This window comes from Schistocerca piceifrons, chromosome 2 (assembly GCF_021461385.2).
Source record: "Schistocerca piceifrons isolate TAMUIC-IGC-003096 chromosome 2, iqSchPice1.1, whole genome shotgun sequence".
NCBI lineage: Eukaryota > Metazoa > Arthropoda > Insecta > Orthoptera > Acrididae > Schistocerca > Schistocerca piceifrons.
The window spans coordinates 711101342-711113950 of record NC_060139.1 but is presented as its reverse complement, the minus strand read 5'-3'; the positions used below and the strand labels follow the sequence as shown (position 1 = coordinate 711113950).

At 41.2% G+C, this 12609-nt stretch overlaps 1 protein-coding gene across 1 annotated transcript in view; it reads right to left on the bottom strand.

Moving 5' to 3' along the window:
* LOC124776614 (esterase FE4-like) overlaps positions 1-12609 on the bottom strand; it is a 219884-nt gene that overhangs the window by 13895 nt on the left and 193380 nt on the right. The window contains exons 10-11 of the mRNA XM_047251697.1: positions 7450-7631; positions 6081-6213 (exon numbers count right to left, since the gene is read on the bottom strand). Coding sequence (XP_047107653.1) covers positions 6081-6213; positions 7450-7631 — 315 coding nt within the window. The remainder of the gene's footprint in view (positions 1-6080; positions 6214-7449; positions 7632-12609) is intronic.

Sequence of the window (12609 nt, the reverse complement as noted above, 5' to 3'; positions counted from 1 at the left end):
CCGGTAGTATACGTCGGACCCGCGTGTCGCCACTATCAGTGATTGCAGACCGAGCGCCGCCACACGGCAGGTCTACAGAGACGTCCTAGCACTCGCCCCAGTTGTACAGCCGACTTTAGTAGCGATGGTTCACTGACAAATTACGCTCTCATTTGCCGAGACGATAGTTAGCATAGCCTTCAGCTACGTCATTTGCTACGACCTAGCAAGGCGCCATTATCATTTGCTATTTATCTTGTGATGCATGTACCGTCAGACTGATGTTCACCAATTATGGATTAAAGTTAAGTATTCCCGCAGCTACGTACGTTCTTTGCTACTATAACTTCCTTTACCTGTTCCAGACCTCACGCCAGCCTGTGTGAGCTTCAACGCGGGCCTTTCGGCTTCCTCTCATAGTGACTTGGCTGTCTTTCCAAGTCACAACACTCACATTGCTATTGAGGCATGCCTGCAGTTCGTAAGATACCTGCATGTGCACGGGTAAGTTCGGCAGCGGCCGTATGAAGTCTCGGCGCGTTTTTCCTCATTTGAACAGAAACCAAGGCGCAAAGCGATTAAATTAAACTTCCCTTTATTTACAGCAGGTGGGGACATCCGTCTGCGGGAAGTGCAACCTATCACCTCCTAAACACATTGTCTAAGGGCCGTTGAACTTAACTGAAACTTTTAAAATAAAAAGCCGAATACTGTATTTTAACTATTCACGAGTATGGGATTTGTTTGCTTTTATCTTTTAAACATGCTTGAAAGATAAAAATCGCATGGATATAGATATGGAGAACGGGATGCCATTCGGGTATCTTACCATCAAATATACCTTATAATAATGGCGCGTTGTCGGTACGTGCCCTCGCATTGTTTTGTATTAAACACCGATTGGTATGTTCGTAAGTTGTTACTTCTCTGAATGGAAGTTGCAGTATTTTGTTCAACTAGTGTTGTGCTCTACCAAAACCACGGTTCAATAGGTTTGGGTGCACTACATAAATGACGTAGTAGACAGTAGGATTACTGGTAGTACTGGTAGCATAGGTAGGGAAGGAACACAAAAGAACGTATAAGAGAGGAACTGGGAACTGACGACTTCTCTTTGTTTTTCTGGTTGTTTGTTTGTTTGATTGTTTTACACATAATTAGAACCGCATATCATTCAGTGCTAGTCTTGTATACTTTATAGCCTTACAGAATATAAATTACATTTCATATGTAATAAAAATTCCTTGATCAAGCAAATGGCGCTTTTATTAACCAAATCAACTAATTTTAAGGCAAGTGCAGTTTATATACACAACCGTAAAAAAATATACAGGGCGGGACGGATAAACTACACATTGGATTACAAAATGAGTAGTTCGTTCTTCGTCTCGAAGGGCGACATCCAATGAATTACAGTCCACCACCTGCACAACTCACATGGCGTGGGAGGGGGTCAGCTTTTAAATACTCAATAGGAAATCCCAAGTTTTTCTGCAGATTCGGATTCTCTGCGAAAAATACGGAAGTTTTGCACATAACAATTTTATGGTTGTGTGATAGATGGCACTGTAATCTATACAAATCAAAATGGGTTACAATCCGTTGAAGCATCGTAGTGTCTCAGGAAATTACCCAACACTTTAGGAATCCCAAATTGGTACAAGGGCGGTGTTCTTACATTCTGTAACGTAAAACACAGCAGTGTTTTATAGCAAACCAGCGTGATTCTTCAGACCACAGTACGATGTCGACATTATTGGCGTAATTACTTTTACAGATGGCACTAAAGTGGAAAGATGTTAGAACTGTCCATTGGTTTGTTTATCGATGCAATAACAACCACGTCTAGTGTTACCTAGGAAGAACGACGTGGACATAGTAGTGTTTAGTTCCCTCTGGGGTGCCTTTTTAATGTGAGTCCCCATGCCTCTCACCATTGGGTAGCTACTTTAGGGTGAGTCCCCATGCCTCTTAGTGTCGTGGTGCTTCTTTTAAGGCTTCTTTTAAGTGAGTCCCTCTGCCTCTCACTATCGGGGTGCTTGTTTTATGTTATTCCCTCTGCATCTCGCCATTGTTTTCAGTGTGTCCCCGTGCCACTCACAAACCTTCATGTTTTACTGAACAAATGTTCCTAACCGTGCCCATCTGCTGCAATAGATACCTTAAATACAATTCTACGTCTCAAGGTATCTCTCCGCTAATGTTTGCACATTTAGTGATAACTCGCTGCCACACATTTGTAGGGTTGTTAGTACTTCAATGTAACAATTCTCTTTTAGCACAGGAAAAAATCGGGAGGCGTAAATTCGACCATTCACTTTACCATCTTTGAAGTGTGGGACAAACGCACTGCACCAAACATTGACACTCTTGGGGCGTCTAAGCTCGACTTCCCATAACCAGTGCCCAATAACACATATTATGACGAGTCACGTGATTACGATTCCCAAACGTTACTTCATTAGGGAGAAGTATCTCTGAATCAAAATCATCATTGGCTGCTAGTTCTTGTTGTATCCGATTACAAACGTTCAAGTGGCTCTGAAAGTCGCCTCCCTGTAGGACTTGATGCAACAATAGCTGATATAGGTGGTATTTGTGTTCATGCAGTATGCTCAGCACACTTCGTCAAGAACTTCCTGCACCTCGTGTGATTTGCCGCCAACTAATGTGAGGATATGCATCAGTTACAGTTAAAACATCCACTGCGGCATTTTCCTTCATTGCAGACTGTGGGAAGGTTATTCGTGTGGGTTGAACACTTCCCGTTGCAGAAACAGTTGGATAATACTGCGAAATGTCGTTGCAGAAGGAATATTACTCTCAGAGAATAGGTTCGCATATCCCCGACGAGCTCCTCTTACGTGCCCCTTTGATGCAAAGTACAAAACAATGGTATCTACTCTTTTTGTAGTCGTCAACATCGTTGCACACCTAGGAAGAGATGTTTGCGGAGCGAATGTTTGCAGTGAAGTGAACCGGAACAGCTCCCCGCCGCCGTTTCTTTGTCCGACGTTCGCGGTGAGGCCAGAGTCGCGTTCGACACAAAGGAACTACATCGTTGCACGTAGAGGTGTTGCACCTACAGAGAGAGGCCGACCAGGAACCATGAAGTGTGCTCGCCGTCGCGTATCACAGACGGTTATTTGAATGGTACAAAATGTATCACTGATGATGGTTAACATATAAAACATTTCCCTATCACTTTTGAACGGTTTGTAACCCATTTTGACTGTTGTTGATTACAGCGCCATCCATCACGAAATTGGCGGTTCCTATTGAAGAGTTCAACGTTCATCCCCTTCCCGCCCCCTAGGGTTGGGGCAGGAGGATCGAGTTTAGTGTCGAGACGAACAACTTCTATCAAAAACGTTTCTCATCCGGGTTGTACTGTCCCACCCTCTACGTAATTATTGTTGTTATTTTGTAAACAATAGAAAGTTCTTCATCATATCAAAGGCAAGAGTTTCCTGTTATTACTGATACATGCGAAAATAGTTTATGAATAACAAAAAAAAAAAAAAAGATTCAAATGGCTCTGAGCACTATGGGACTTAACATCTTAGGTCATCAGTCCCCTAGAACTTAGAACTACTTAAACCTAACTAACCTAAGGACATCACACACATCCATGCCCGAGGCAGGATTCGAACCTGCGACCATAGCGGTCGCGCGGTTCCAGACTGAAGCGCCTAGAACCGCTCGGCCACTTCGGCCGGCATGAATAACAGAAACATGGTTTTTATATAACTTCGACGAAGTATCGAAATGATGATCGACTTTTTTTTTTCGGGGGGGGGGGGGGGGGGAAATTGCGTTTTTAACGCAACAAGATGATGACTGTGTATTGTTTTCTTTATTTTTGCTAAAACATCCCTTTCCGAGGCTGCTCCTGACCCGTTTAGTTCAATCTAGGTTTCCTCAACTTCTTTTATCTAGCCGGGTCCAGTCTGAAATTTCTTTACTAAACTGTATAACGTCGAATCATCAGAAACGCATAACCCCGGAAATAGTTGAATGAGGGCAGAATTATTTCCACGTACATGCCCGTTCTTACACATTTCATCACAAGAAAAGATTGTGATATTTTTGGACAGTGGAAGCTTGAGTAGTACCCAAACATATGCTTATTCGAATTTTTCTATATGTTGTCCTGACTCATTCTTCACACTAGTAATATGATGAGCCACTTAATAGAATTATGAAGCTCAACCTCATAATAATACATGTTCATTGATGTTTATATGTTCTCAATCATTTACATTTAGGTCGTGCAAATTTTTGGAAGGTTGTATTTGACACGCCATTATAACGAGTAAAAGTAATTTCTCTTATTAATAATTTTTGATCGGACTCTTAACTGTTATATGCATTAAACTAAGGAAAGTGGAAGTGAAACAGCTTAGTACAAGTTTCCTCATCGAAAGTAAGCAGACTCAAATATGAACAAATTGCTGATAACATGATTAAGGTAGCATTCCGAACAGGACAGGCAACATTCAGAGTATTAGTTTAACCTTTAGTGAAACTTTTATCACTATTCCGCTCTATACGGGCACAGTTTTCATGGATCCATCCCTTGCAAATGTGACACTGAATTCACTTTTCTTCGAAGATTTCAATCGTTATACAATTTTTTTTTTATCTTTTATCAATGAATGTTTCCGGAAAATAGATTTCATGGTCATCTCTTCGTCTTCCCGTATAGCCTTAAGTCTATCCACGAATATACGTCGTGGACCTGTATATTTCTTATTCGCTCCGCTGATTGTCATTTCAGTAAGGCTGCTTCTTCTGCTACGACTTTCTACATGTTATTTTCATCCCATTTACGTCATGACTTCTGCGTGTCTGCCTGTTAGGGGAAAAAACAGTAATGCTCAAGTTTTTATGCTATCTGTTTTGCCTGGTACAACCTGAAATTGCTTTGTCCGATGCAGTTCGAACGTACCGCTGGGGTAGTTATCGTTCCCACTGTTAGTATTTGTCACGACATACAATACGGATAATAATATCAGTTGTTTCTGAAGATATAATAAAAATGCAATTTCTCTTTGCGGCAAGCAAAACGCAACACTTCAAAGTTAGATTTGTGTATTGAAAAAAATCACTATTGTCAAGATTAAAAGTCGCGAGGTGTTTCTTCTCCGCAGTTCACACCGCGGTGGCGCTTTCGGTGCTCCCACTGGGGGTAGAGAGTAAAAACAGCTTTTGTCCTATACAGTCTGCTGTCCGATGCAATCTGACACCCCCTGTACCACACTGAATGGAAGCTACATACAACAACTAAGGAAAGAAAGAGTACACTTAATCACGCAATAAACGGGGCTCAAATACTTCTTGTTAACCGATATGCCACTCGTCGCTATGTCCGAGTAACTGACCCACGGCGTTATGCAATGATTGGAGACCGCCTGCTGATGCTCTGATTCTCACTCAACTCCAGAGGAAGCGTTTGTATCGCACTCGAAACTTCCTGTATTCTGAACCGAACACCACCCTTTTGTGGCGTCTGGCTGGATACTCTCTAGCAGACCGAATCATTACCTGTTTACATTATACTAACCTCGATTGCTTAATAATTATTTTAATTTTGATTGTACTGTGATTTCAGTGTTTTTTCCTTGGTTTTCTTGGTTCTATCACGAGGCTATTTGAACGAGATCCACTTTTGATTGAAGAAACCAAAGCAAGTGTTCCTGCGTTCCATAAGTGTCACTACAAAGGTCTTAGACCTTTCCTCGCCCTTCGGGTTCAAAAAAATTCGATACAATCTTGTACTCTTCTTTTTATCGCTTTTTCGCCTTCATATCTCTTGTAGAACATTTTTTGTTTTAATTTCATGGGGTCTCTGCAGTGAATGAAATACTAAATGAGGGGGCAGAATTCTCAAAAGTCGCTGATAGTATTCCTTAGCCAGCAAGAGCAGCACATGTAATTTGAAATTAAAGAGGTGCGAAATTAAATAGGTGCGAGTCAAACTGGAAACACAACAAGCGGGTTACTATGTTATTCATGTGAAGAAGCAATACGATAACCTATTGAAAGTTCTGGACAGTTGTATTATGAACAATATGTATTCATTAAATAAGGACTTTTACCTGGTCCGCCAGGGAACTGACTTATGGGTCCATTGTAGGCAAACTGGTAGTAGTAGACGGGCAGCGGGGAGTAGCGAGCCATACTCCTGATGACCGTGTCCACTCCCTCCACAAAGAAGAGGTGCGAGTCAAACTGGAAAGCACAACGAGCGGGTTAACTTGTTATAAAAAAAAATCTGGGGCAATGAAGAGGTTACAGTTAACAGGAAAATGCTGATTTAGCTTAATATTATACGAAATTTCTTGGAACAAGAGAAAAATATCACAACTAAAGCCATGAAAAAGTCAGTCCCTGAAATACGGGTACATATTTATAGACGAAGAGCAAATAACTGGCACTTTTGTGTGCCTAGAAAAATAATATTACTGAATTGCTCCTACTGAAAGCAAATTTATTATTTTAAACTCTAGGTCAATAACATTTTTGAAGAGTTTATAGTGTACTAAGATATAAGGGTATTAAAGAAAGTGTCGCATATTTTGAAACAAGAACAAAAGTTCAACAAAAAGGGTTCTAAAATGCATACCTCAAGAACTATGACAAATTCATATTCTGTACTATGAAACACATCTCTTCTACTGAAAGCTCTCTGCTTTCCTTATTTTGGGAAGACATAATGAGGACTATGACAAGAAAAAAATGTTAGCTAAACATGAGCTCTAAAATGCATTCCCTTAGGGCTACGGACACTTCTTCATTTTCGCTACTGGGAAGCACATCTCTTCCATTGACCAAGTACTCATAATTTTTAAGATGTCTCTTGTATCCCATGTTTACTGGATATTTCTTTCTAATTGTGATCCATACTACCTCATCCTAAAACATGGAAAACAAAGAGCTTGCTGTGAAGATTTCGCACTATCAAAGATGAACAAGAGCTCACCGCGCGACTGCTACGGTAGCAGGTTCGAATCCTGCCTCGGGCATGGATGTGTGTGATGTCCTTAGGTTAGTTAGGTTTAAGTAGTTCTAAGTTCTAGGGGACTGATGACCACAGATGTTAAGTCCCATAGTGCTCAGAGCCATTTGAACCATTTAGCATCAAAACAATTACGTTATTCTCTTGTATTTCACGTATCTTTTTTGTTTCTCTTGACTCAAAGTAAGTTGACTAGAGAAAGTATATTACCATATTTTATAATCAATTAAAGATGTCTATATCAGTTAATATTGGTGTTTGATATTAGGATTGATTATGGACAATGACATATTTTTGTGGCGAAACGAGTATTCAACTGGCTTGCTTTTTCAAATATTCGTCATGTCAGAACATATGTGCAGATGTGCAAGCTGCGTTTTGAATACTGTGCTTCAGGATGAGATATGACTGTTGTGTGCAGCGCGGAGGGCTCAGTGGGCGTGACTCACCAAGGCGGTGGTGTAGTTGCTCTGCAGCGTGATGGCGCTGTCGTTGAAGTAGAACTGCCTGACGAGGCTCGCAGCGCTCAGCTGCTCCGGCCTCGTCGGCAGGCGGATGTCGCAGGCCACTATCTCTTCAAAGTTCTCGTTCAGGTCGTCCACTTGTTCCTGTGTGGACAACACTCCGCCCGCTGTAGTCAAACAAAACCGCTTTTATTACTGAAAGAGCACGAAGTTCTGAAGTGGTAGAAACTTACAGCAAGACATGACAAATGCTGTGGCACTTCACGTGCACAGATAATCTTATTTTTCTAAGCCTTCTCTCGCTATCATTGTGTGCATTATCTAACAATGGATTAGAATCACTTGAGATTGATGTAACTGCTTGTCCTCATATTTACTCCAGGGTTTTGTTTGTAACGAATCTCACAGTTACTCTTTGTTTCCTTACACGACACTCCTCCCCGAAAATTAAAGAATCTTTGAGACTCACGAAGAAACGATGCATCAGGACGAATAGCAAAAATTTATTGTTAATGTGTTTCTTTCCAATATCAGACGGAGGAGTCAGTAAGCAAAGAAGGCAGAGAAAGAACACAACTAGTTTCGAATTCCTGTTCTTTTAATGCGTTGAGATACTTGAAAATTTGTGCCAGACAGGGAAACGTACCCGGATTTCCTGCTAATAGAGAACAGTCGCCTTAAGCGTTAGGATGTCTGAGCTCGCCTCCGGGCCTGACTAAAACTTCCACTGTCTCTCACGCTCCCACTTATGTTTTTAGAACAGTAATACCGGAGGCTTTCCCACGCAATATGTGTGAGCAGCACCACTAGGGGAATGGAGTCGGCGCTGGACCGCGGCTTACCCGGCCATTGATTTCTTATGCACTCTCTGACCAAGACAATCCGGACACCACTATGTGCGTCAGGAGTGGCAGACCCGCCAATGTAAATTGAGGCGAGGACTACAGCAAAATGCATCGGTAGAAGATCTCATTGCCTTCGAAACTGGATTAGTCAGTGAATATCAAATCCATCAGGGGCATTTCAGTCCATCTACAGCTGCCCAAGTAAGGCTTCTGTTGAAGCGATTGTGATATGAAAACGAGAAGAAACAGCCACAACTAATCCAAGACCAGGCAGATCTCATGTAATGACGCACAAGGACCGTCCGGCATTGCACAGGTTGGTTGGGTGGTTGTAAAGAATCGCGTGAAATCAGCAAAAGGAATCACTTGAGAGTTCTGAAATGTTGCCAGCAGCCCAGAAAACACAATGACTGTGCGTAAGAAGATCAAAATAATGGGATATAATGGTCGAGAAGCTCCTTGTAAGTTACGTATTTCTGCAGCAGATACTAGGTGACGCTTTAGGTGATGCAAAAGCGACGCCATTGGACAGTGTGTGACTCGAAATGAGTGATTTGGAATGATTAATCGCGTTATACCCTGTGGTAACCCGACTGAAGATTTTGGGTTTGGCAGATGCCTGTACAACGTTACCTACCTTAATATGTAATGCCGACAGCGAATTAAGGAGGAAGTGATATCACGATCTGGAGGTATTATTCGTGGTTAGATTGTGGTCTCTTACTGCGCGTAAGAAAACGCAAAATACAGGAGCATATAAACACGTTTTCCTTCACTGTACACTGCGTACACTACAGAAACACTTTCAGAGACGATAATTGTTTGTATCAGAATGAGAATGCAGCCTTTCATAAAGCAGCACCTATGAGGCAGTGGTTTGTGAACAATCACATTCCTGAAATTGACTGGTCTGGCCAGAGTCCCATCCTCAACCCAATGGAACGCGTTTGGGATCACTTCGAAAGTCGACTTTGCTCCAGACACAGCGTCTAACATCAATGAAAGCCATCATGAAGGCGAAGAGTGGACGCACCCCAAACTAATCTGTACTAACAGGTGTCCAGATACCTTTTATAATATGGTATGCATAGAGTGAATTAGATCTCCTGACGTGTTATCAATTGAGCTATGACACGTAATGATATCATGTAGTCTTCAGAAATCATAGGTTATTTCATATCCTAACACCGCTGATTATTCCCATACATGCACTCATTACATTTAATTCATCACTCTATCGTTCACAGGCGATGAGGATGCGGAAAGAATTTTTAGTTCTAGGGTGAACAGGTTAAATAGAGTAGAACATAAACTATCGGGGAACGTAACAAAATTGATATTTTGTCCTTCTTTACGCAAATGAACTTAAGTGTTTCAGACAATTAAATGGGGCAAAGGTGATGAAGAACATCACTGCAGGCAGTGCATCAAAGACATGGGAGCTTTCTTAGACAACGCCTCTGAGAAACATGCATATTTGAAAGTTATCCTTTCAGGTTTTTCTCGAGAAGAAACTATCTGTAAGTCAGTATTGTGACAGATCGGCAAGTGAACAAATAATTTCTAGCTTTTATCCGTCCTATCAAAGTGTTCTCGTTGTTCTGATACATTTCCGCATATACTCGAAATGTAAAACTGTAATGTTATTATCTCGCAAGTACACTGCTGACACGCGCTAGACTCATCCAGAGCTTTTCTGGAGACCCTTATTTATAGGTTGTTTCTAAATGGTGTACGATCGTTTTCTTGATTAAAGTAGGAATGAAAATGTAACAATGACGACACGGGTAAAATGGTTCCAAGCATAGTTTCGATCGTAGGAAGAAATTCAAGACCTGTGACTTGAAAAAAGTCAATGAACTTTCTAATCTAAACGTTTGCAGACCAATTGGAGCTGAAGCGCTCCTAGCAGTTGTCGAAACTATTAAACATGTCGTCGATTTGATAGTAATGCAAAGTGAAAAAATACGCTCTTCTCAGGAAGTTTATTAAGTCAATTACAGAATAGCTTTGACGATGATCGACGGAAGATTGTTTCATTTCACTAGAAAGTAATCGCATCTCTGAAATTGTACTTGAAAAGAATTTAAAAAGGTTGCTGCTGTTTTACACTGAAATACTGACGAAGATTCCATGTTTTCTTGCAGCAATATATATGTATGAACGACCTAGTGAACAATGACGGAAGTTCTATGAGGCTTTTACGGATGATTTTGTTGCATACAGAGAAGCCGCAACGTTGGAAAACTTCAGCGAAATGACCTGCAGCCCACTGGGGATCGACAATTGGTGCAGGACTGGCAACATAAACAAATGTTAGAACTGCGCATAAATAGGCACGTTAGACGGTTGTGGAAGAATCACTGGAGGCAAGCGCATCTGTTAAACATCAGGCGGGATGCTTACGCAACAATTCAAAGTGGAACGATCACACAAAATTAATCACCCATAAGTCGACTACCAGACTAAGATTCACTGGAAGAAACAGCAGCCTATCCGCGAAAGAGGTAATTACAAAAGCCTTATTCGATCACTGCTTTAATATTGAAACTTCCTGGCAGATTAAAACTGTGTGCCGGACCGAGAGTCGAGCTCGGGTTCCTTGCCTTTCACGTGTAAGTGCTCTAACGATTGGACTACCCGAGAATGACTCACACACCGTCCTCATAGCTTTACTTCCGCCATTATCTCATCTCATACCTTCCAAACTTCACAGAAGCTCTCTTGCGAAACTGCAGAGCTAGAACTCCTGGAAGAATTGATGCTGCGGAGACATGGCTTGGGCACAACCTGCAGGATGTTTCCAGAACGAAATTTTCACTATACGGTGGAGTGTGCGGTGATAGGAAACTTGCTGGCAGCTTCTGTGAAGTTTGGAAGATAGGCGGCGAGGAAATGGCGGAAATAAAGCACTGAGCCTGAGAGTGGGAGCCAGTCGTCATTTCTTTCATGTTATTCTGAAGAAAGAATTGTAAGGTTTGCTGATGTAATCTTCTTCCTAGCTTAGTCATGAACTTTATACCTTCCAACTCTCAATACCCAATATATCCCATAGTTGATTCCAGTAACAGTCCTGCATATTACACCTTAAGACGCTAAAAGATTTCCTTAGCAACTGTTGCAAATTTGATGACAATTTTTCCATCAGACATCCCCAAGAGTTTATTAAAGTCATAAGTGATGTCCCCATACCATACAGTGACAGATTTGCATCAGTCAACATAGTGAACCTGTGCACGGATATACTTGTCCATGAAACTATTGAAACGACTCAGTACATTTTAAGAAAAAAACAAGCAGCTTTGCAAGGCACAGATATATGAACTCACAGAGTTGTTGAAAGTAAACTGTACTACGGAACTATCTCGCATTCCAAAAGGAAATCATACGCAGCTAGACGGTCTACTAACGGGAAGCAGTCTTGCTGGTCTTCTAACTGATATTTACGTTACCCATTTGGAAAATAAATTTTTCAGGGCCAATACCAGTTTGAAAGATGAACTAATTTATTGCAAAACGTATGTTGGTGACACAATCATCTTGTTCAGTGGTACAGTAGATGGAATAGAATCATTTGCAGATAGCACGAGTAACATATACCCCAATATGAAATTCGCTTTCGTACATCAAACAGGACGAAGGTTTCAGTTTTCTTAAGCTTAGAATAAAAAAGTTGAATTAAAAGCATGCCTTCGAAATTTACAGAAAACCCATCACCACAGATGTCATACTAAATAATTTTCCATGCCACTCAACACAGCACAAAATGGCTTATTTCAGATCCTTGTTAAACCATATACATAACATTCCTCTTAGTCCATCTGTCAAGGAGAAATAAATCAATACTATCAAAACTGTAGCTACAAATAATGGCTACAAGCTACAAATAATTCACCAACAATACAATAAAATTAAATATGGTAAATCATGCGCAGTAAATTCGCAACCACCAGCAACGTAATTATTTGCACCCATTCTCCTCCTAAACACAATCTCGTACGAAGATGCCTGTCTTTTCAAAGGACAGCGGGTCAAATACGTTTCTGCACCAGTAACTCTTTCCAACATCACATTATCCACAGCACAAAAATTACCAGCTTAGACCTTGAAAAATCAGGAATTTACGAGATTTGTTGTGACAGTTCCCCCATTTTTATCTTCGACAGACCGGAAGAAGCTTCAGTAATAGACATCGTGTGCGTATGGGCATCTCGGGTACGGCCTTTCTGCCATATATTCTCAGACTGATGGACAGAATTAGCCGTATATTGCACGGCGTACAGACAATTTTCAGACCGAC